Source organism: Phocoena sinus, chromosome 7, assembly GCF_008692025.1.
Source record: "Phocoena sinus isolate mPhoSin1 chromosome 7, mPhoSin1.pri, whole genome shotgun sequence".
In the NCBI taxonomy this organism is placed as follows: domain Eukaryota; kingdom Metazoa; phylum Chordata; class Mammalia; order Artiodactyla; family Phocoenidae; genus Phocoena; species Phocoena sinus.
Window position 1 is genome coordinate 265,998 of NC_045769.1, and position 24,773 is coordinate 290,770.

The window sequence follows — 24,773 nt, forward strand, 5'->3', positions numbered from 1 at the left end:
GATGAAATCACTGTTGAGATGTCACTCACAGGACTGTAGCTGCTTAACACACAGATACAGGCACACCTCAGAGATATAGCGGGTTGGGTTCCAGACCACCGCAATAAAGCTAATATTGCAACGAAGTGAGTCACATGAATTTTTTTTGTTTCCCAGTGCATATAAAATTACATTTCCCCCATACTGTAGCCTATTAAGGGTACAACAGCCTTGTGTCTTTCCCTTTGGCCATGCTGCACAGCTTGAGGGATTCTAGTTCCCTGACCAGGGATTGAACCTGGGGCCATGGCAGCGAAAGCACCAAGTCCTAACCACTGGACCGCCAGGGAACTCCCACATTATGTCTAAAAAAACAATGTACATACCTTAATTAAAAACTACTTAATTGGGACTTCCCTGGTGGCAGAGTGGTTAAGAATCTGCCTGCCAATGCAGGAGACACGGGTTCGAGCCCTGGTCCAGGAAGATCCCACATGCTGCAGAGCAACAAAGCCCGTGCGCCACAACTACTGAGCCTGCACTCTAGAGCCTGCGAGCCACGACTACTGAAGCCTGCGTGCCTAGAACCCATGCTCCGCAACAAGAGAAGCCACCGCGATGAGAAGCCCACGCACCCAAACAAAGAGGAGCCCCTCCTCCCCACAACTAGAGAAAGCCCACGGGCAGCAACAAAGACTCAATGTAGCCAAAAAAAAAAAAGCAAAACAAACAAAAAAAACTACTTAACTGCTAAAAATATTAACCATCATCTGAGCCCTCAGTGAGTGGCAGTAGTAACGTCAAAGCTCACTGACCGCAGATGCCACAACAACCATAACAATAAAGGAAAAGTTTGAGGCATTGTGAGAATTATCAAAATGTGACAGAGACACAAAGTGAGCAAATACTATTGGGAAAACCTTCCATTTGTAGGAAAAAAAAAAAGCAGTACCTGCGGAGCGCAATAATACGAGGTCTGCCCATGCATGAATGTATGTGATTAGCAACAGTTAAGCCTAACTCACACAGAAGTCATTAAACTTGCCAAGCGATGTACGTTTTATCTGTGCCGGCGGTTAGAGCCGGCGGCTGGCTGACGTGGCCCAGCCCCGGGGCTCTTAAACCTGCGACAGGGCCGCTGACCACCTGCAGGGGCCACAGGCAAGTCAGCGGTGACAGGACCCTCAGGAGCGGGAAGGGAAGCGCCGCGCTCCCAGCGAAGCACAGGCCTTGTGCCCACCTGGGCTGGGGGCTGTGTCTTATCCCTGCAGGGCCCCACCCCGCTCTGAGCACACCTCAGAGAGCTGCCTCCGCCTCGGTCAAGGTCGGTGCATGGCCTCTCCTCCACTCTCTCCTACTTGGCGGACAGCTGGTCCTGCTCCGTCCCTGCACGCTCGCCCCGCTGCTCTTCCCCGGGACGGAGGATTTAGGGCCGACCCTCCCACGTCTGCAGCCATGCCAACAGGCACCTGGGACATGCCCAGGAACAGAGGTCCCTGCCCTCGAGCTGACAGCCTCCCAGGCAGGAAGCAACTCCAGCTACCGGGGAAGTGACCCAGCTGGGCAGCAAAGCACACAGAAGGACCAAGGGAGCAGGTGGGGTGGAGGCTGGCAGGACAGACGGCTGCCTCCTAGAGAGGGAGGGGCCAGGAGGCTGGGTGGTGGGGGCCAGCCCAGAGGTCAAGGATGGGGGGCTACAAGGTGAGCCAAGTGGTCACCGGCGGGGCGGGAAGGCAGGGTGTTTGAGGCCTATCTGAGCACATCGGGGTGCGCGGGGCCCAGGATGTGTCTGGGGGCCGGGGCTGGTCAGGAGGCGCAGGGAAGGCAGAGCCAGGCTGAGGGGTGGTGACCCTGATGGTCAGGGTCTGGGTGGGGGGAGGTGGCGAGTCGGCCGAGGGAAGGAGTGCGGCAGGGCGAGGGTCCGAGTCTGCAGGTGACCCGTTCGGGGAGGAAGGTGGGACCGGGTTTGCACCGTGGGGTCTGAGACTTCTCCCCGGGGCCCTGGGGAGTTTAGGGCGGTCGCGGCAGCAGAGGCCGCTCCTCCTGTGTGTCCCGGAGGCCACTGCTACGGCAGCCGCCCCCTCAGCCGCGGGGACACCAGGAGGTTCCACCTGACCCTTCACAGCCTGTCCTGTTGTCCTCCCTCCGGGACTTGTGTGTGGAGCGCCCGTGGGCTGCTTCTCACGCCAGCTTTTCCCACAACACTGGCAGCCACACGGTACCATGGCATCTTCTGGTGTCCTGCCCCGGACACCTGCAGGCCGCCTTTCTAAACTTCATGCTCGTCAATTCTTTCTTTCTGGGCTTTGTGCTATTAAAAAATGACTTCTTCAAATCCACTGAAAAATCACTGAGCTTGTGTGCTCAGTGAGCTCTCTGGGGTCAGAGCTGCCCCAGGAGGCCCACGGTCCTGGTCTGGGTGGCTTCGGCCCTCCCTGCCTGGATCTCCCTGTGGCCAAGCGTCCTGGCTCTGGTCTGGATCGCGGACACGTCGCACGCACGCTGCCGGTGAGCATTTCCTGCCTGGGTCCCCACTGAGGCCCGAGACCAGCTCCTCTTCCCGTGGCGGGTGAAGGTGCCCAGAGAGACGCTCAGAAACAACCACGGCAGCATCACTGCTGAGGTCACAGTAATACTGCAGGCGCCAAGGGGATGCCAGCAGTAGGGAGGTCAGCAGCAGCTCGTGGGTGGCCAGCCTGGGTAGCCAGGGCCAACCCCTGATTTCCAGAGCACCTCTTAGGAAACTCAGCGGAGAGACAGCAAAACAGCTGCTGCTCTGCCAGCCATACCAGCAAGCAGACCTGCCCGCAGGCCCCGGGTCAGGGCAGAGGGAGAGGCCCTGCTTTGTCCCCATAGAGCCCCGAGCCTGGTGCCCACACACAGGCAGGGGAGCAACCCCACCTTCCCTTTCAGGCCTTCCCAATACTGTGCGTCCCCACCAATTTCTATTAAAAAGGAGAAACAGCACAGTAAGTGGGAGACACAGGAAGGAGGAGGGATTCCAGGAAGCAAGCTGGCACACGGGCTCCGAGGGAGGGTTGGGCAGCACCCCCGCACCCCCACCCCGAGCTGGGCAGTCAGATGCCGACGCGGGAGCCCAAGGCCTGGCCAGCTGAGGCCAAGGCTTCCAGGACCTGCCGGGGGAGTCATCAGGAAACCTGGGGGTCTCCCAGCGTGCATCTGGGGGGCCAGGGCCTCGCTGGCGATGCTTCAGGCTGTGGCCTCACCAGCGAGCGGGCACGTTTCTCTGCCTGCTCCGTGGCGCTCTGCCTACTGACCTCACTCTTCTCCCACAAGTCCACACGCCCAGCCCCTGGGACGCACCTCCGGAACGCCTCAGCCCCCAGCCCCACGGCCTCGCCTGACCCCCAGACCTCCTCCCAGCAAAGCGGGGAGGCTGAGGCCCCCAGGTCCCCGGGATCCACAGCCCCGCACTTGGAACCTACGGGCGCCAGGAACGTGAAAGGAATGAGGAGGCCCGTCTTGGCGCAGAGGGACCCCGAGCGCCTCGGAGGTGGTGGGAGGGTCTCAGGACTGGAGAACCCCCAGCCCCTGCTGCCCAGGCCCCCAGCAGCAAGCCCCCCGGGGGCGCCCACCTTGTGTCTCAGCTCCTCCTGGTCGTCCGTCCCGGCTCCGCCAGCGTCGCTGAGGACGGGGCTCAGCAGGGGAGAGGAGCCCTGCTCGGCTGGGCCCAGTGGGCTCAGGCTCGGTGGGGTCTTCCGGGTGGAGGGAAGCTGAGGACTCTCCACGGAAAGGCCTGGAAGTGAACGGGCGATGGAGCGAGAGATGAAGAAGGGCAGACCCAAGGGACAGCACCTGCCACCAGGCCCTTCCGGAGACACGCAGGCCTCAGTGTGACATAAAGCAACGGTGAGAACAGGTGACAAGTGAGAGCCCACTTCCCCAGAGAACCTCCAGGGCGGCTTGGCCCAGGGCTCTGGTTCCCGGGGAAGATGCAGGCACAATAGAGCCAACGGGGAGGAGGGAGCGCACGTAAGAGGCCAAACTGACGCTGACTTATCTGGAAAAGAACGTGTATTCTAAGGCCAAACTCATTAACCGTTCACTTAAAACACTGGATCACACTCGTCATACTGTTTTCTACTTCCCTGAATTGTTCGTTAGCAAGGATTTTACTCTGATTTCTAGAATCATACCACAAAAGTAACTTAATTTTTTCCCCTTCTGAAAATAATGTTTGCTTTTGACCAGACTGAAGCCAAAATTCTGGCCTCGTTCTATTTCATCCAACATTTTGTGATCAAGAAATTCTCTTTTCTATGTAAAAAAATCCTCAAAGGTTTATTTCTAATGTTTTTCTATGAGAGAGTAGTAACTATTAAATGCCACGTTTGAAAGTCACCTTAAAGCAGAGTTTTAGAGGAGACGTTTAACTGTTCAAAAGCAATTTAAGATAGAAATTTACCTTGGGTTTTTAAATGTATAGCGTTTTAACTACCATTATCTCTAAGTATGATTATTAAGTCGGTTTACAAAATGCTAGAAGTAACACAACGGGTTTCAAAACGAGATCCTTTCACACTGTGATTGGGGACCAAATGCAGTTACCCACGGTGACCAGTTTATAGACCCAAAACTTAGTTTATTCAGCCTAAAGCGTGAAGTGTGTAGGAGGCAGGCTGGTGCAGAGAGCTTCCTGCTGGCCGGACTGCCACACACAAGCCCCTGCAGCCCTCCACCGTGGCCTGAGGGCGGGAGGGAGCCCTTATTTTCACATTGACAAGTTCAGAGCTCTGGAAGCCGGGACCCCACCCAGGGCTTCTGGGGATGGGCTACCAATGCCGGATAGCAGAGCTCTCCTCTGGGATTCTCACAACCACACAGATTTAAGACACAGAGAAACGTTCACTGACATTAGAAAACCTGGACAACGTAAGGACGTGAAATTATCGGAACGAGTTTTATTAAAATCTGCTTTTATTACACATTTAAAATAAGCTAAGCCACCTTAAAAGAGCGTGCCTTGCCTACGTCCCCTCCCCCGACAGGCCTGCACTGTCACTTCTCCAGGGACCAAACCGAACAAGGGCTCTGGGCTGTGCCCGAGGCACGGCTCCTTTGACTGCAGAAGAGGCTCGTTTCCGGCTGAGCTGTTCAGGATCACACTCCAAGGTCCGTTGTGTCCCTAAGTAGCCCGGAATTGCATAACGAGACACCTTCACACAGTGAAAATTCAGAAAAGATGTAGAAGCTACTAATAAGCTGTCTACTTATTCTTCCAGGCGTGTTGCTCAAGGTGTGAGAACCAAGACGCTCACCCTCGTTGGTTGTGAGAACAAGTCCACGTGGTGACCCTCGCGTCTTCCCGCCCGACAGAAAGCTACTAGTGCACGGTTTACCACAGAGTTCTTGCAAAACCTGACTTTATTTTTACATAGCAGAAGGTGACAGGTGAGGAGGTGGTGTTAGCTCTGAAGTCTCCTGTGACAAGGCCAGGGTGGGCTCGGGGGCCGACAAACGGGCCGACGAACGGGAGACCAAAGCCCAGCAAGTGACCGCCTCGGGACAAACAGCTCGTCTGGAATAAACTGTTTTGGTTCTAGGAAGGTTAAAAGCCATCGTTTGATATTATCATTGTAGACAAGGCTGCCCTCATATCTGCAGGTTCCACATTTGAAGACTCAATCAATGAGGACGGAATATATGGTGCGGGGGAGGACGTTCCAGAAAGGTCCCAGAAGCAAGACTTGAATCTGCCACTCTGGCAACTGTTTACACAGCATCTTACGTCGTATTTACAACTATTCACAGAGCATTTACACTGGATTAGGTGTTGTACCTAATGTAGAGATGATCTAAAGTATCCGGGAGCATGTGGGTGGGTTGTATGCAAATACGACGCCATCTCACATAGAGACTTTCCTGTCAGGGGTTCTGCTATCGGTGGGGTGCTGGAACCAATCCCCCGTGAATACTAAGGGACAACTGTACTTACTATTTCACAAAAATTGTCAACTCACCATTTAGTGACTCGATTAAAAAGCACCACAAACAGACATTAAACATTTGTTTTTATTAAATCTGTCAGCCGCATCAAAACGTAATACATCATACCTACATCAAATTCTGTCAACACAGACGCTACGAGATGAAGCGAATAAATCTGCAAGGAGCTGTTTTCAAGCAAGTGGCAGTAAACGAGGCTGCTGGACTGTCATGACGCCAGTGACGCGCGGGCCCTACGCCCAGAGCGCGCCCGTGGGGCCGTGGTTCTGCTGGCCAGTTCCAGGAGCGGCCGGGGCGCGTGAAGGCTGCTCTGGACCGTGTGGTGGCGTGACAGGCTCTGACCTTAGAAAGCCCTGTCCACGTGGACGACCTGTATTAGAATGCACACCAACAGGCAGATTGCGTAAGCATTTTTAAGATGCTAAATGTCAAGTTTTAGGTGCCACAGAGTATGTGTAGCCTTAACTGACATGGTGAAGAATCTTCAATGTTTGTAAACCCAGACCTCTGCGTCCAAGGTCCTCTACTGTCAAACAGCCAGGAGGAGTCAATGTTGCTCTGAGTCACAGGACCCGCTCACACGTAGGTGGTGCGCTACTGCCCCACCGTGGCACCGAGAACCACCAAATCCTTGCAGACGAGACAGGTTTGGAAATGCTTCCAAAAGGAAATGCTTTGGGATGGGTGGACAGCTCTCCGTTTCTGCTGTCCACCCAGAGTTCACAGGCAGCCTCTGCTCTCAAAGGTGCAAGGTTTGACCGTCTTCAAAAAAAACACTGCAGGGCTTCCCTGGTGGCGCAGTGGTTGAGAGTCCGCCTGCCGATGCAGGGGACACGGGTTCGTGCCCCAGTCCAGGAAGATCCCACATGCCGCAGAGCAGCTGGGCCCGTGAGCCATGGCCGCTGAGCCTGCGTGTCCGGAGCCTGTTCTCCACAGCGGGAGAGGCCACAACGGTGAGAGGCCTGCGTACTGAAAAAAAAGAAAAAAAAAAAAAACACTGCAAAGGTAAAACTTTCGTTTCAGTCAGTCAGCAGTGAGCCACCCTGGGAGATGATTTTCTTTGTGGCATTCTTTATTTCCAAACATTTCTAAATATCCATCTGATAATTTTTGACGTCGTTTTGAGAAGCGCAGTACCGTGCTTTGTGTAACCTCCTTATCGTCCGACCAGGCGATGAAAGAGAAACATCACATTTAGACAGGAAGCTCAGCTACTTTTATTTCATACCTTTAAATTCTCTTCTTCAAAACTCTGTAATAAAATAAACAATTTTGAAACTTTTTGCCTTATAGCGGAGCAGGAGTCAGCTCCAGTTTGGAAAGTTCAAGGTCAAGTTTGAAGGTTAACATGATGGAGGGAGTGTAAGATCTAGAAGCTCCCTCTGTGGCTGGAACAGTGATCACTAATCCCATAAGAAAAGGGAAAAGCTGATTTTTCCAAAGCACCCAGGTAAGCGTGACCCTGATCAGTCGCAGGAAACCACGTCTGGCTCCACTTCTGAACTGGGACGTCACGAGTCTCTTATAGGAAACATGGTTCATAAAATAAAAGTAGGAGGTAAAGAAGTGGCTACTCCGAGGGGCCCAAGGTCCAGCTCACCCCTTCCTCCTGCTGTGTGTTCGTCTGTCTCCCAGGGCTGTGACGGCTCAGTCTGGAAGTGGCTGTGGTCACCTGAGACTCAGGGGGTGACGTCTACACGCGTGGCGCACCCAGGGGCATTTTCCCGAGTCTTCTCTTCTGTTTCCTTCTAAGCAAACAAGACTCCTTCCTTGTTAAGAGAAACGGGGGTGCCAACCTACAACAACTGATTCACACTCTGGGCCACTTGTCCGGATGACGCTCGCCAGGTGTGGGGTCTCCTCTGCGTGACACGTGTAGGTGGTCCAGGGTACACGTCCTTGTTCTAATAAATGACACATTTTGTCTAAAGTTTGAGAAGCTGTGACTTATGGATCTTCTGAACTATTGGAGCGACGGAGGCAAGGGCCCCGAAACAAACTATTCAAGTAAACTAGGAAGTGTGGAGGTGACGTGTGTTAGGAAGGAGGTGCAGCCTGAGTGAACGTTCTTGGAAGTAAAGGCCACACAACTTTTACCCTCCTAACTGGTCACCCTGTGCATCCACTGGGTTCATCACGGAGGTGTCGCCACCTCATCCCCACGGGGGTGACGGCAGTGGGGGCGTCAGTGAGGGACGGGCCGGTGTGATGGGGGAAGAAATGGAGACCCCAGTGATCCACTGTCCTCTGCTCTAAGGGGGGGTCCCCCAGGGAGTTCATGCCAACAGGGGCCTTTCTAGACACTGCCAGCCACCTCCCGCCCCCATCACACTGGGCGCCAGGTGCCTCGAGACCCCAGAGGGAGCCCGGCCCCCGCCCCGAGGGGCCTGCGCTGCCCCGAGCACCCCGTCCTCAGCCGGCTTGCTGCAGCCGCTGCGCAGGAGTGGGGCAGCCCCGAGGCCTGAGAGGGGCCGAAGAGGCAGACAGCTCCGTGGACGCAGCAGAAGCTCGCGGCAGCCGAGAGGGGGTCCAGGAGGAAAGGCCAGTTCAGAATCTGAGCAGCTGCCACGCTTCGGGCCAGGGATTTTATCAGGTGGCGTCTAGCTGACTGCGGGAAAAAGGCAATAAAACGGTCTCATTTTCAGAGTTAAGAAGCCAACAGCACGTGTTCTGTGCGCTATAAGCCCACGGACCGCGCAGTTCAACCCCAAAGCTGCCAGCGGTGCTGCTCTCAGCCGGCACCTTGGAGGCTCCTGCGGGCCCAGAGCCGGCAGACCACTGGCTCTCCTACACCCCCCTCTGCACACTGACCACAGGGGCCACGAGCCCGAGCGGGGCCGCTGAGAAAAGCAAGGCACTTCCCCGACTGGCCTTCCGTGGGGGCGTCGCCACCCACAGCCGGCATGAGACAGCCTGTGGGCTCCATGGGGCCAACTGCCTATGAAGACAGATGTCGGTGGTGATGTGAAAAGATACAGGGCTGTTTCCGGGGTTCACCTGACACATGAGATAACCTTCCATGGGTGTAAATCGAAACTGTATGCAAGTAGAGGGAAAGGAAGCTAAAAAAGCCATCAAAATCCATAGCAAATATTCCCTTATTTTATTGAGTAAACAAAGAGTTCTGAATTAGTACATATCTGCAAATTTATAAACGGCAATTTCAACGGGAAACAAACTTTCAAGAACCACAGACCAGGCAACGTCAATGTGTCTTTAAAGAATGAACGAGTTCAGGTTTACAGGGAAATGCCACCCCCTTTTCTCCTCATTCCTGGGGACACAGATACGTTCATGCAAAAGACAGCATCCAGGGTCACGGCGGGCAGGGCGCTGCGTGGAGAGACAGTCCCACAGCGGCCCCCGCGCCCCGGCCAGCTGCGACAAGCTCTGTCACTTCAGGACAGGGGCCGGGGCGCAATCCCACGAGTGAATCCGTGGCCTTGAGAACAGACACTGAAATGCCCAACTTTAAGTGCCTGAGAGAACATTAACATTTTCACCTACAAAGTAACTGTTCCAAGAATGGATTTCTTTCTGGTGCTCCCTGAACCAGGAGGGAGCAGCACACCCTGAAGACGCACAACTGGCATCCCTTGTCACACACACGTAGGGTCGTGGCCCGTGTGCGCCACAGGACCGGAAGCACAGCAGGCCTGGTGCTCAGCCACCCCTCCAGAGCAGCAGGTGAGAAGATGCCTGCGGTGAAAACCACACCCACAGCACCAGAGCAATTAAAGGACTTTGCAAAGTGACGACCTTGGGGATGATCAAAGTTCTCCACGTTAAACTTCTTTGTGAGGGTTTTCATTGCCCATCCCTCCATCATTACTACCATTTTAAAAACGCGTGTTAACTGGAAAAAGGAGTCCTGCTCTGACCCCGCACTGAGAGAGCTCCTGTGTGATGTGAAAAGGCACACACGGGACGCGCCGCTTCCTGCTTTAGTGCCGTCAACCTGCCTAACGTGAGCGTGAGGCTGTGCTGTCGCTAGACCCTGGAAACGGAAAGACAATCGTAGACTTGACAGCTAGTGAACATAAACAGTCCACGTAAGTGGAGGGCGTCACTCCAGGGGACTTGGCGGGGACGGCGGGCACCGCCTCTGGGCTGCGGTGACAGTGCTGGGCTCCCCCGTGGGCGGAGCAAAGCGCACCACGGCGCGCTCTCAGCGGCCGGCGCCGGCGTGAGAAGGGCTGCTCCCAAGCCTGTGGGTCCCACGCCAATCTGCACATTCATCCTGTAATCCGGGTCTACGGGGCCACCCTTCCAAGGTGGTGCCACCGCATAACGTGTTTTTCAAATAAAAGGCAATCACAACGAACAGCCTTCAGCAAACCCAGCAAAGGCCGGCTGCTGGCCTCACTCAGAACCATGCTGGATATTTTAATGTTTCCTGTAAGCCAGCTCTTACTAGACAGAACACGACAGTGCCACTGCCTGGGCTACAAGCAGAAAGACCGGACCTGTAGGATCTATCTTTCAGGCTCACTTTCCCGGTTGCCGAAGGGTCCCCTCCTGGAGGGGGCTCCTCCCACTCGAGTGAAGGGGAAGAAGGGCTGTGGGCAGAGTCCACAGAAGCCACAACTGATATTAAAGAAATGGTTTCAATATAAAAGGAAAGCTGTAAAATTAAACATATTGTGAACACCCTGGAAAAGGAAAGTTGTTCAAAATTTCTCCAAATCTGACCAAAAAGCTAACCCTGAATCTGAAAATAACACCTTCACCAGCAGTGTCCACAGAGCGTCTGGGATGCTGGGCTCGTTCTAGAGCCGCGCTGCCCATGCGTGGAACAGGGAGGGGGTCAGGGGTCGGGGTCAGCAGTCAATGCAGCTCAGGTCCAGCCTCCAAGGCTGCAGGGCCTGAGGGGCAGACCGACGACAGCCCAGGCCGCTCGGCTTCCCTGCAAGTCATCAGCACAAATGGGAAAGAGGAAGAGGAGACAGACGGGCTATCTCGACCTTGAACAGCACGCGGACCGGGTCTGGATCCCGATTTGAGCAAACCAGACGTCGGCCAGCACTTCGTCCACCTTGTGGGGTGACGTCTGCGTGGGGCCAGTGAGGAGGCGCCTTACGTTTCAGAGACACATGAGCGCTGAGGAAGGTCGTCAGCGCGTCAGGCCCACTTTATAGGAGGGGGGCAACACCTGGGGAGACATGGCGGGGGGGACACAGGACGGCCCTGCCCAACAGGCTTGGGCTTCACTCCTGATACGCCTCTTTCCGCTTCTGCATATCCTGAAAACTGTCTAAACAAAAGCTAGAAAATTATCCCCAGAAAAAGAAGTTTCTTTGAAAAAACAAGACAAAACCTTTAACAGGAAGGTCCAGTAAAAGACGTCTGAGAACAGGACTTACTCAGATTCTTCGACATGTGACGACGACCACACACACACCCCCCCACACACCCCGCCCCGCATCCTGCAGCCCCGGCTGCTCTGCTGGCTCAGACTTTCTGCCCAGACACAAGGACGGGCTGCTTTAAAGACAAAAGGACACTCTGTTAGTTCGGAGCATCGGCGGGCACAGTCAGGAGACAACAACCGACCAAGGACAGAGGCAGCCGTCGTGTCAACTAAGATTCAGGAAAAGCGTTGGATGGACAGCATCTGTAACAGCTCCTTGCCACACACACCCACGGTGCATCTTTTCAGTGACACAAAGTGTCCCAGACGTGCCATCCTCACCAGTGACGTCGGTCACGGTCACACAGTCTCTCCACAGACGCCGGCCAGTCAGCACCAATGCAGACGGACCCATGGCCTGGGAGGTGCGGGGGCGACGGGTGTGAACGTCCCGGGACCAGAGCCACGAGGGACCCGGCGCGGCGGTAAGGCAGCTGCGAGGATGGAAAGTACCGACCCATTAGGCTGAAGCCCCTGCTGCCACCCGACTGACACCATCGACACCATCGACAGACGGCGACCGAGCCTGCAGGGAAGCCCCGGCAATCTCCACGCGGCCGCCGGGAACGGGGTCCACACACACGGCGAGAATGGGGCTTTCAGGAAGAAAACTAGCCTTTAAACACGGTGCTGCTCCACCAGGTGAGACCGGGAAGGAAGCGCAAGACCCAGTCCATGGACTCGGTGACAAATCCAGCCCTCGAGGGGCCCGGCCACGCAGCCTGTGCTGAGCGCTGGCCCCACGTCCGCGGGGTGTGGAGCGCAGTGCCCCCAGGGCCACAGCCACCTTGGCCTGTCCACACACATGACCTTGCCCAAGGCCTCTGGACGGATGCGTGCGGATGGGGTCTATCAGAATCAGCCCGCAGCTGTGTCGGGTGCACACCTGACCGGAGGAGACACCACTGCTACAAAAGGCCAAGTCCCCAGCAGCTTGGGGAGGCCCCGGGTGCCCAGTCCCCACAGGGAACAAGCCCCCGTCGGCCCCAAGGAAACGGCTGGCCGGCTCGAGCCAACGCCATGCCCCTTGGGCCGGTTGGTGTGTCTGGTTCTGCCTTCCCTGCAACCGAGTGCGTGGCGTCCCCCAAGGAAGGTGGAAAGGACACAGTCCCGCTTACACTGCAGGTTAAACCAACGCCTCTCCAAGCACGGTCCCTGGTTCCTAAGTCATGGACGCAACCAAGCCTCGGGCATTGAGCCGCCCTGGGCAGTCCCAGACCACAGCACAAGGAGGCCGCAGCCCCCGCTGCCCTCCCCAGGAATTGGGTCCTGTGGGGCCTGCTCAAGATTTCGTGCAGTCAAATCAGACAAAACCTCCATCATAATTAATCATGGGCCGCACACCTCACCTTAAAAAGCAGCAACAGGCATAAGGCATACATTCCACTAAAGGTCAACACGAATCAGAACCGTGTAACACTCAAAACACATAGCACCACTTTTGCTGTATCGAAGCAAACGCCAGAAGAATAAAGCTGCACGGGCTAGATGACCGGCCCCGAAGGGTGAGCTGGAGACACTCATCCATTTTAAACCTGCGGCACAGCTTTTAACACCGCTCCAAGCGCAAGTTTTAACTTTTTGGCATTCCAAACAGAACAATCAATCAGAGAATTAGGGTGAAAAAGGAATATCTAGCCGTGACCACAAATCACTTTCCGTATCGAAAGCCAACAATCTGAGCCCTCACCCCCCGAGCAGGTGAGGGTCACCCAGGAGGGAAGCTGGGAACGGTCAGGACAGGTTTTCATCGACCTGCTCTCCAGGAGTCAAATTCTTTACGTTACTCTGCAGATCGAAAAGCACTCTCTCTCCCCTTGTCGGAGCAAAGGGGCTACCGAAGAAGAGGCTCACGTCTAGGGGGGCCTCGGCCTCGGAGCCCCACGAGTCTGTGTCGGAGCCACTCGGGTCCTCAGCCGTCGTGGGCGGGCAGCTGAGCTGCTCTAACTGGTCGACGATGTCCGAGAAATGGAAGGCTGAGCTGGCCTCAGAGCGGACCGAGCAGGCGGGGAAGTTGGCCATGGAGCTGGCCTCGGACTGGGCGGCAGAGCTGGGCGTGTGCGCGGACAGGCTGCCGGGCAGTGGCGCGTTGCTGAGGGAGCTGGTCTCGGACCGGTGGAGCCGGAGCGAGCTGGCGGCAGACGGGCTGAGCAGGCGCTGCATCAGGCTGGCCTGCGCCTTCACCTCCAGCAGCTCCGAGGTGTCGGCAGGGTGCGCGTCGCCGAGGCTGCCCTCCTCCTCGGACTCAAAGCCGCGCACCCCACTCCCACGGGCCGGCTCCGGGGAGGACCCCTCCGGGCTGGACGGGGCAGACCCCAGGCGGCCACACAGCAGGGCCTGCGGGCGCAGACTGCCGAAGGGGAAAGGAAAGGCCTCAGAGCCTCCGGCAAAGAAGGAGATGTCTGCCAGGCCGCCATCTCTGAACTCGAACGCCGGCAGCTGGGCGCTTGTCAATGTGAAAACAGGGCCCCCCCGGAGGCTCTGCCGGCCACACATGGGCGCCCCCCTGGAAGGGGAGGGGCCCACGGTCAAGGCACCCTCACCATGGCCACTGTGACCCGCACGCTCCCTGCCGGCCCCCCCTGCCTCTAGGCCTAGGGCGGCGCGACTCAGCCCCTCAGTACTGCTGGGGCCACAGCTCCACACGCCCCGACCCGACCCGACACCTTGGCAAGGCTGGAATGCAGGCGGCCCGGGGGGCGGGGCCGCGGCCACGCCGCTCCTCTCTGCAGCTGGCCACCTGGCGCCGGGAGCCGGGGGCCCTGTCGGGGAGCCGCTGCTGTCCTTGGAACCGAGCAGGCCCACGGGGGCTGGAGGGGAGGCAGGGCCCGAACAGAAGGAGGCACTTGTTGAAGACGGGGACGCGGGAGTCCTCGTGCCCTCGGTGAACAAGACGCTCTGGGGATCAAATCAGGAGAAGAGAAAAAGGAACACGTGAAATGAGCAATTACTGTTGGGAAGTCACAGAGCTAACTGGGCCCAGGTGAGTACAGCCGCACCCACACATTTCTGTCACAGCTTCTACAAAGGAGGGCAGCAGGTCAGACCTTTCCTTTTAGAACTGAAGATCTGTAACTGCAGACAGGGTTTCAAACGGACCCAGGATCTATTTAGGTCCCTTGTGAGTCCACTTTTTTCTCTGCGTTAGGCGTGACCTGTCTACAAGAAAGGTCGTTTCCACCACTAAAGGCCCTGAGTCTCCCTGGCACCCGGGTCACCCTGAAGTTGCCTGGGGCTGTCTTTGGGCATCATTGTTCCCCTGGGGCTGGGCAGCTGGAGGAGGGGTGAGCTGCCCCACTCAGCTACCCAGGCGCCCTCCCCCGCCCTGCCAGGGGTCACCGGGGGACAAAAGGCATTGGTGCATCCACACAGCGCCCGGGCAGCAAGGGCCAGGTCCGCACACGGAGCTCCTCGCCCACGCCGTGCACAGGAGCCCCGGGCATCTCGGAGGCGCAGGAGAAGCCCCGCGTATGAGCAGGAAGAGGCTGACGAGGCAGGCGTGGAGTGCTGGGAGGGGCTGCTCGCCACGCCGGGCGCCTGCGCTGCGTCCTGGCTCACAGTCCCACACGCAGGGACACGGAGCAGCCCTTCCCACTCACGTGTCACCGAGACACAGCCGTGTCACACCGGCACTCACAACATCACAAGGGGGTGGTCAGGCCAAAGCAGAAGCAGCAGCAGCACAGCGACCACCCCTTTAGACAAAGCGGCAGCTCGTGACCCGTAAGATTAATCCCTTTTCGTGTGTCTACCACGTGGCTTTTTCCTAATCATCGACCATATTCCATATTCTCTGTGATTTTTAAAAGACAGCATCAGAGAACTGAAAGCTTAAGTGTAACTTTTAGACTACTCACAAATTTGAACTTTGTTAAAGAAACAAAAATAAGTTCTTTTAATTTCAGTTGATTTAACAAGGAATTCCAAAATAGAAAACGTACCTAGAAGAGTTAAAGAATGTTGATATTTAAAAGACCCGATTAAAAAAAAATTTAGGACACATGAGCTTTAATATATGAGGTACAAGTGTAGCTTCTGGAAATACTATAACAGTATAAATGACAAAACTGTCAACGAAAATCAACTTTGTGCAGCAATAAAAATGTATAAATATGAAACTATACAGCCACACATAGAAAGTTATGAGATAACAGTACATGAAAAGAGCAAGATTCTCTGTAAAAATATACTTGCATGTGGCAGTCAACACACAAATGTGAACACAGGGAGCGACAGCAGAGAAGCAGACCTGAAACACAGAGTCCCTGACGTCCCGGCCTCACAACGCAGAACTGTCACGTCTGGGACACTGTGGCCAAACGCCTCCTGTGAGTGTTTGTGTGCACCTGTGTGTACCTGTTTTCATATAGCTGTGATCATGTCAAACACACAGGCATACACATTTGTTTCCTGCTTTTCACCCTTAAGATAATAGCAAAAGATGCACTCAGTGAACACGGCTTCACTAAGCAAATCACCTCCCTAAGCTGGCATTTAACAGCACTTTGCACTTTTATAGAAGGAGTATTTCTCAGTTGTTTTCCTGACAACAAAAAGCACTGTGTCCACTGCACAAAGAGAAGATAAAAACCGCCTGGATCCAATCGCTCAGAGATCATGTTTGATGCTGTGCACACACTCCTCTGTTTAAATCAAAATGAGGACGTGACCCAGGCTGCTTTGCACCCTGCTACTTTCACATACTGGTATTTTCTGGGCGCGTCCTGCTCATGCACTATTCTCCCGAAACGAGATTTTTAAAGGCTCTTGAGTAGCGCCTCACGTGGACACGCCCAGAACTGCCAGTGACTCACCCGGCACAGACAGTGGTCGCTAGGATTTCTCGAATGACAAACAACACTGTCACACATCTCAATGCACAGAGCTTTCTCTTCACTCAGGACTCCTTTCTGCAAACAGGGTCCCAGGATTGGAATTTCCGCGCAAATGACAAAGCTAATTTTAGGACTCTTGTTACAACATTGCCAGATTATTTCCCCAAAGAGGACAGGTGATTATATCGTGTACGTTTTACGCAGAAGGACTCACCTGCCTCGGCAAGTTGGCATTTAGGGCGCGGAGAGACATCTGGGTCTTGCTGTGTTTTCTGCAAACAGAGAACAGGCTGTGAGCCCCCAGCCCTCCTCGCCTGACCCCTGTTTCTAAAGCAGCACATGCTGTGCCGCGCAAGGACTTGCATAAACACGTGGCCAAGCCTCTGTTAACGTGAGGCACGTAACCAGGAATGGCAGGATGACAGAACAAGCACTCAAACAAAAACTACACGTCCAGAAGAGGTGAAATTGTCCCCTTCACACTGAAGGAAAAGCTCCACATGCAAAGCAACAACATGAATTTTCAGATTCAAAGTTTACCACGCTATGTAGAAACATTACATCTAATATGTAAAAACATTACATCTAATATGTAAGAACATTACGTCTAAGCTAAGCGATGCAGACTAGAACCAGAAAGCAGTATCTGTATCTGTACACAGTAACTGTAAATGACTGTAAAATACAACCTATCACCATTAAAATAAATAAAAGAAACAGAACTCAAGTGCCAAAATACACGTTTACATATCTGAAGTGATTTTTACTCAAATACAGGTTAAAGTATTTAAAACGTTAATTTTCAAAGCCCACACTTTTCATCATGAAGATGAGAAAATTTACCTTTCATACGGAATCCTCTTCATCCCACCGTCTTTGACATAATCCACTAGTTGCTTCTGAGTTCTTCCACTGTGAAAAAAATCAGGTTTTAAAGAAAAGAATAAACAGTAATTCACAGCATTAATTTTTCACAAAAGCAAAGGAAAAGTAAGACTTGCCCATCCTCTCTCACAAGTTTACATATACATCTAAAAATTATACTTTGCAACAAGCATAACCAGTTTTCTAAACAGTTTTTACGAAGCCTATTTTTCCCACTATTTTATTTGATAGGCTTTCTCCAGTTTTACAATAGCTGCAGTCTGCGTGTAGTTCTCTGGAACATTCACACCACCTTCTTCTTGACTGAGGCTGTTCGGGTTCTCAGTCCCACAGACAAGGCCAAGACCCGCCTGGCACTGCTGCCCCACCTGTATCTGAAGGAGGAACCTCTGCTGAAGAGGATGGCTCTAGCTCTGGGCTTCGGCTGATCAGAAAGTCTGAAAAAGGTGTGATACTCTACACACGTCTTCCAGAAGTTCTTACACGCGTCCCTACTCCCCAGCACGAATTCCAGGGTGTCCTGGTAAGGCCCCTGGGAACAAAAGACAAAGGTTCGAGTCACTATATCAAGAATAAAATTTAGGAAGGCAAAAGGCTACTCCAAAGTTAAAGATTAGCACATTTTCTTCCTCAAAGTTGTATACAAAGACTTCTGGTTCCATTTACACTTAAGAGAAGAAAAACACAAGGTATATATTCATTGTAGAAACATCAGGAAAATGTGGCCATCTACAATTACACAACTGCTAACATTCTGAAGTTTATCTTTGTAACCTTTTCCCACCTAGGAAACTAAGGCATCTTTCCAGGCCGGCTGACGCATTTATCTGTTATCACCCAATCATTCTCCTGGGGGTTTTTCTGGGATGTTTCAGATGCCCAGGACACACAGGGTTTTCACGCTTACAAACATCACCATGAAGAAACTACTGCATTGTCTCTCATGGCTATTCCTTAGGATAAATTCCTAGAAATGGTATATTGAGCTCAGAAACAATGCACATTTTTGAACCTTATGATATATTATTACCAAATTACTTGCCAGAAAGAGCATAATACTTTGACTCCTATGTTTAATCTTAAAAATCTAAGTGCTTAGGGATATAAAACGTAACCTTGCCAGGTGCAGAGACAGACACAGTCCGGAACTTTGAAACATCATGCTGTTCCAAAGAAGAGCTGCTTTGGAATACAAAGCCGCAATTCTCTTCTCTCCCCGTCCTTTCTGCCAGAAAGTTTTTTTTTTTACAGAGGAAAAAAAAAAGCAGCCTTTTACTTGTATTTTGTACATGCTTTTGGCATTCCTTATACTTCTCTCTCATCCGCACAAGAAATATTTATGTGAAAAACAATTAAGCTATCTGTTCATACTTGCTACCAAACACACTTACACGCCGCACGTGACCCTGGGGTTTGACAAACGCTAATCAAGTGCCTTCGAAAAGCTTAGGTGAAGCCTCTCCTCCAGATCGGCCCGGAGCTCTGAGCTCCTAGAGTGTGTCTAAGCTGACAGCCTCCTAAGCTTCAACCCCACAGCGGCTTAGCTAATCTACTTTTTATTTCCTAGCTTCCTTTGTACGATAGACATGTAACAATGTGAACATCTCTGAATAGTCTGACGTACTGGATTTTTCCAACTATCAGACTGTACAGACATTTACTTTTCCCCCTTTTTACTAATTTCAGTAAATTTATATTTAATTATTACCTTACTGGCTCACAATCTCAAAAGAAAGGAACATTTATTTTCTGAAAATCAAGTCTACTTCGATTAGAGCTATTAAAGGGTCAATTTCTCAATCAAAGACACATGAGAATATTGGAAACGCCCCTCTCTTCATTCTGGACAGAAGCTCCAACACTGATTTGCTGTGGAGCTTCTTCAGATCACAGCTAAACACTGTGCATTTCAGCTTTATTACCCAAAGAAGGACTGGCTGTAATAGACCAAGAGTTCTCAGCAGCCCTGGGAGTTTGTCGCACAGGCAGTCTCTCAGGCCAACCCCACAGCTGAGTCTCGGGCGGGGCCGCCCCCGGGGATGCTGAGATGCCCTCTAGGTGAGAAGTGCTGGGCGGGTCACCCCCCGAATCCTGTCCTTAAATTCTTATGTGAGTTATGCTGAAACGATATATAAAGTAATTAAAGGGACTTCCCTGGTGGTGCAGTGGTTAAGAAACCTCCTGCCAGTGCAGGGGACACGGGTGCGAGCCCTGGTCTGGGAAGATCCCACATGCCGCAGAGCAACGGAGCCCGTGCGCCACAACTACTGAGCCTGTGTGCCACAACTACTGCAGCCCACGTGCCCTAGAGCCTGTGCTCTGCAACATGAGAAGCCACCGCAATGAGAAGCCCGTGCACCGCAACTTAGAGTAGCCCCTGCTCGCCGCAACTAGAGAAAGCCCACGTGCAGCAACAAAGACCCAACTCAGCCAAAATTAAACAAATAAATTTTAAAAAGAAGTAATTAAAAACTCAGTATTCTAGCAGAGTAAATTCTCTTACAACTTAAAAAGTTCTCAAAATAATACTTACATGGACCTCTGGGTGGAGTTTGATAAGAAACCTCTTCCTCTTAAAGCTGAGCTTCCGGAGCCTGGACCAGTTGAAAGTGTTGATCTTGGTGCTGCTCTGGAATTCAGGACACAGACGTTCGTTGAGGAACATCTGTAACCTGACGCGTGCACACGACTTTTCATGAAACAGAGAAGGTTAAGTCACATCCCTGCCAGAAAGCACAGGAAGCCCCTGACACTTTATGTTCGGAAAGACTCTGAATTAAAATGTCAATACTAAGCACACTAATCTCTCTGTTTTAGGAAGAAAACTTTATTTCTTTGATAAAGCTTTATTACAACCTCTTGTTTTCAATGTTAACAGTGAACATTTTTGAAGCCCCCCTACTGCGAGGACGGCGGCTGGGAGGGGCCTGGTGGTGGCAGGGCGGGGCTGGAGCGGAGCTGGGTTTCTCACTGAAGGGAAGGACGGAGGGATCCCAGGGGTGCCGGATGGGACCCGGACCCAAGGCTGAACCCCCAACTCTCCAGAGTGGGCACACTGGGCAAGGACCTCAGCTTCTAAACAATTTTGTCCACTAAGGAGACCAGGGCCCTTTGCTCTTCCAGGGTGGGGCAGGCAAAGAACAAAGGAACCTGGACCATCTTATTGTGTAAGAAAGTAAACAAGTGCTCAAAAAATGATGGGGAAATGTCAAAAGGACACAGGAGGGACTTCCTTCCCTGGTGGTCCAGTGGTTAGGACCGCACCTTCCAATGCAGGGGGCGCGGGTTTGATCTCTGGTTGGGGAGCTAAGATCCCACATGCCTCGCAGCCAAAAGACCAAAGCATAAAACAGAAGCAATATTGTAACAAATTCAATAAAGACTTTAAAAATGGTCCACATCAAAAAAAATCTAAAAAAAAAAGAAAAGGGCACAGGAGCCACCCGAAGGGACTCCCTGATGTGGGTCAATTTAAAGATCAAAACAAACAACGACAACAGATCAAGTATCAGATTATAACCCGAATTATAACTTGAGTGATAGTACGATTATAATACAAACCCATGATCCACAGGGACGTAAAGACAATAAACAAACGAGGAGAAAACCCTTCTAGGATCATGAAGAATGGAATTTAAAAAGCTGCCTTTTGGGGCTTCCCTGGTGGCGCAGTTCGTTGAGAGTCCACCTGCTGATGCAGGGGACACGGGTTCGTGCCCCGGTCCGGGAAGATCCCACATGCCGCAGAGCGGCTGGGCCCGTGAGCCATGGCCAATGAGCCTGTGCATCCGGAACCTGTGCTCCACAGTGGGAGAGGCCACAACAGTGAGAGGCCCACGTACCGCAAAAAAAAAAAAAAAAAAAAGCTGCCTTTTGGCAACCATCCGGGAAATTTACAGTCTTCAAGTATCTCTCCACAAAATGCTTACTAATTACAAAGGATAAAAAGTCACTTTGCAGCGAAGAAGCCTGTCAAACGCCTTCCAACCATGTGATGGATACTGGCACTACCGGCAATGGGACAGACAGGTACCGTGGGCCACCTCGCGGGCTGCACCAGGCACACTCGCTTGTCATTCACCCGCCCAAGAAGCTTAACTAGGGTCTGATCGTCAGCAGGTGCTGGGAGGCCCATGTCACAAAATGACTGGCCTTGAACCTTCCAAAGCATCAAGGTCAGGAGAATCAAGGAGAGAAGGAAGAGAGTTCCAAACTGAAGAGGCCAGAGTGGGATCCTGACTGGGCAGAGCGCTTGGCCTCAGAAGGGATCTTCTGAAACCAACGAGACTGGGGCAACTGGTGGAAGCTGGATGCGGTCTCTGGGGAAGGAGCACGTTCTACTGTTCTCATATCCTTTCCATAACCTTGAAACATTTCTAGAATTAAAATGTTAAACGGACTGAAACACTTTTCTGGCATTTTCTTTTCTATTCTCGATTATCATGACCATTTACTCTTTTCTACAAATTCAAGATGGGGGGTGGCAAGGTGAAGAATGTTTTCCCTTCAGAGATACTAAAACAAACAAACAAACAAAACAAAACAAAAAACCCACAACAACTTAAGCAATTAAAGAGGAAGGAGGCACTGAAACATGCATGACACGGACAAACTCTGAGACGGGGAAAGCTGTCAGGCACAAAGGCCATTTACAGGAACGTCCAGAACAAGGAAATCAGCAGAGACAGAAAGCAGGGGCGGGCAGTGACTGCTACGGTGCGTGGGGTGAGGCTGCGATTTAAACGTTCTGGGGTTAGTGGTGACGGTGACATAATTCTGTAAATATACTAAAAACAACTGAATTATACTTTTAAATCGTGAACTTTACGTTATGTGTGAATTATATCCAGTTTTTAAAATTCCTGAGTTAAGAAGTGTCCTTGAGGCCAAGATACAAATGACAGGGTCTAGATGAGACCCAAGTATCCCAGCTCCCAACACTGTTTAGACACGAAGTCACTTCAACTGCTACTCAAAGTAAAATATTTGAGGGTTTTCAACTGGGTTCTCAAAAAAGCAAACAAAACAACCAAACAATAAAACATCAACAAAAGAAAAGAAAAGAAAAGAAAACGCCCACCTTCAGCTCTCACCTCTAGATGGTAGGTGCCTAGGGCAAAGGCTTAAGAAAGCAGGTGGCCACAGGAGGGACAGGGAAGGGCCTGTCCTCCACAGGAACACACAGAAAAGAGCGAGAGACACACTGTTCCCAGCTGCAAGCTTGCCTTCCCATTTTCCCTTTGGGTCAAAATAAAAAATCACCACATCCCAGGGCTTTAACCGAGTCATAAATCGAAACAAAGAATCCACGGATGACTGCCCTCACTCTGCCCTGGGCAACCCTGACACTCACCGAGCAGCGCGCCACTCAGAGCCACTGCCTTCATTTTGTATTTTATCAAAAAAATCCACAGCTCAGCTGTAAATGCCAAGTAAGACCTGAAACAGAACCCGGAGACTCAGGGCTCTCCGGGCCACCCTCAGGCCTGCTCCCCCGGACAGAACCGCCTTCCGGACCTGCATCCGCATGTCCACACAGCTCGTCCAAGGCTGCTACTGTACCCTGCTCTGAGATCTCGTCTCCTGGACCTCCACACCCACCACGACCTCACGTCCACCCCTCCCCACACTCCCTCCATTTTTGGTAAATTTAAAATTCGGTATTTATATTACTGATCACGTAAGTACTGCTTGCAAGTTGGGCCAACCTGAATTATAACTATACTTTGCTCCTTTGCTTTTTAAAATTAATTAATTTTGGCTGCTTTGGGTCTTCGTTGCTGCACGTGGGCTTTCTCCAGATGCGGCCAGCAGGGGCTACCCTTCATTGCGGTGTGTGGGCTTCTCGTTGCGGTGGCTTCTCTTGTTGTGGAGCACAGGCTCTAGGTGCACGGGCTTCAGCAGTTGTGGCACATGGGCTCAGCAGTTGTGGCTCACGGGCTCTAGAGCGCAGGCTCAGTAGTTGCGGTGCACGGGCTTAGCTGCTCCACAGCATGTGGGATCTTCCCGGACCAGGGCTCGAACCCGTGTCCCCTGCACTGGCAGGCGGATTCTCAACCACTGCGCCTCCAGGGAGTCCACTCCTTCGCTTTTAATTTTCCTGGAGTCGCTAACTGCTTCTTTTCATTTGCTTAATCTCTAGGTACCCGTCGCTAATTCAGCCCCAAACTTCCCCGCAGACCTTTAGAACTCTTTGATACGGTCTAACCCATGAAGCCATCGCTCATTCTTCCCCCTGCCCCCTCACAGGCCGCACCTCCCGGCTTGCGGGATCTCGGTTCCCCAACGGGGACTGGACCCGGACCCTGGCAGCAAAAGCACCGAGTCCTAACCACTGGACACCAGGGAGCTCCCCCGATCAGCCCTTTCTTGGAGGCCGCCTCTGTGCTTATGCTGACGAACGTTCTCCCCATCTGAGCACAGCCCGCACGTCTGCCTTCTCCAATCTGAGTCACCCTGTTTCCTCAGCTCCCATCCGAGCTTCTCCCTCCTCCCGTGCTGGCCTTCAAAAGGCTGTGCAGGAACTGAATTTCTGAAAACCTGCGTATCTGAAAACGCTTTCATGTTCTCTCTGTACAGGAGTCGCGTTGCACAGGGCACAGAATCCCAGGCTGGAAACGCTCTGCTTTCACGTGTAGAACCTCCGGTCTCCAGCTTCCAGTCCTGCCGCTACCAGCCCGGCAGCTCTCCAACTGCCCCCACCTCTGGCAGCTCGCACTGACGAGTCCTGCTGCCGTCACACTGGAACGTGCAGGCACCTTCAACCTGGAACTTTGTGCCTTGAGTTCTGGAAACTTTTTCTCGTGTAATTTCTTTAACAACTCCTCCACTGATTTTTGGTTCCTGCCTCTAGAATTCTGGGGTGCTGGCCCTCCTGGATGGCGCTGGAATTTTCTTTACTTTTCTCTCCCATCCTTCACCCTTTATCTTGTTATTTTTTATTTTTTTTTTAGCGGTGCGCGGGCCTCTCACTGCTGTGGCCTCTCCCGTTGCGGAGCACAGGCTCCGGACGCGCAGGCTCCGCGGCCATGGCTCACGGGCCCAGCCGCTCCGCGGCATGTGGGATCTTCCCGGACCGGGGCACGAACCTGTGTCCCCTGCATCGGCAGGCGGACCCTCAACCGCTGCGCCACCAGGGAAGCCCACCCTTTATCTTTTATTCTGTTCTGTGGAGATTTCCTCAACTGCATCTTCCAAACATTCTCGTTCCGCCAACGTGCGTCACTCTTGTTCTCCGTAACTGCCCTGCTCTTCTTTCAGAGATGCAAGCTTTTCCCTTATTTCTGTGAGGCTTTTTAGAAAACGTAATACACACAAATGGAAGGTCTGTGGCAACCCTGCACTGAGCAAGGGTATGGGCGCTGATTTTCCCAATAGCATTTGCTCACTTCGTGTCTCTGTGTCCCATTTTGGTAAGTCTCACAATATTTCCAACTTTCATTATTGTATTTGTTATGATATCTGTGATCACTGATGTTACTGCTAGAAAAAGATTATGACTCTGAAGGCTCAGATGGCAGTTAACACTGTTAGCAATAAAGTATTTTTAAATTAAAAAAAAGAAAGAAAATGTAATACAGTAACATACTAACAAGGTTCAAATTCTTAAGGTACCAAAATTGAGCCCAGAATGAACAGGCCCCTCTCCCCACTTCCAAAAGCCTGCAGGCTATAGTAACCATCCTAGGGGCAGTCAA

The 24,773-nt window shown here is 52.5% G+C and overlaps 1 protein-coding gene across 11 annotated transcripts in view; it reads right to left on the reverse strand.

Moving 5' to 3' along the window:
- FARP2 (FERM, ARH/RhoGEF and pleckstrin domain protein 2) overlaps positions 1–24,773 on the reverse strand; it is a 92,794-nt gene that overhangs the window by 14,251 nt on the left and 53,770 nt on the right. For 10 of the 11 annotated variants that reach the window (XM_032638624.1, XM_032638623.1, XM_032638618.1 and 7 more), the window contains 6 exons: positions 19,610–19,765; positions 17,445–17,608; positions 17,035–17,103; positions 16,406–16,463; positions 14,023–14,254; positions 3,576–3,736 (listed from right to left, as the gene is read on the reverse strand). In XM_032638624.1, coding sequence (XP_032494515.1) covers positions 3,576–3,736; positions 14,023–14,254; positions 16,406–16,463; positions 17,035–17,103; positions 17,445–17,608; positions 19,610–19,765 — 840 coding nt within the window. The remainder of the gene's footprint in view (positions 1–3,575; positions 3,737–14,022; positions 14,255–16,405; positions 16,464–17,034; positions 17,104–17,444; positions 17,609–19,609; positions 19,766–24,773) is intronic. The other variant, XM_032638625.1, reaches the window with a different exon arrangement.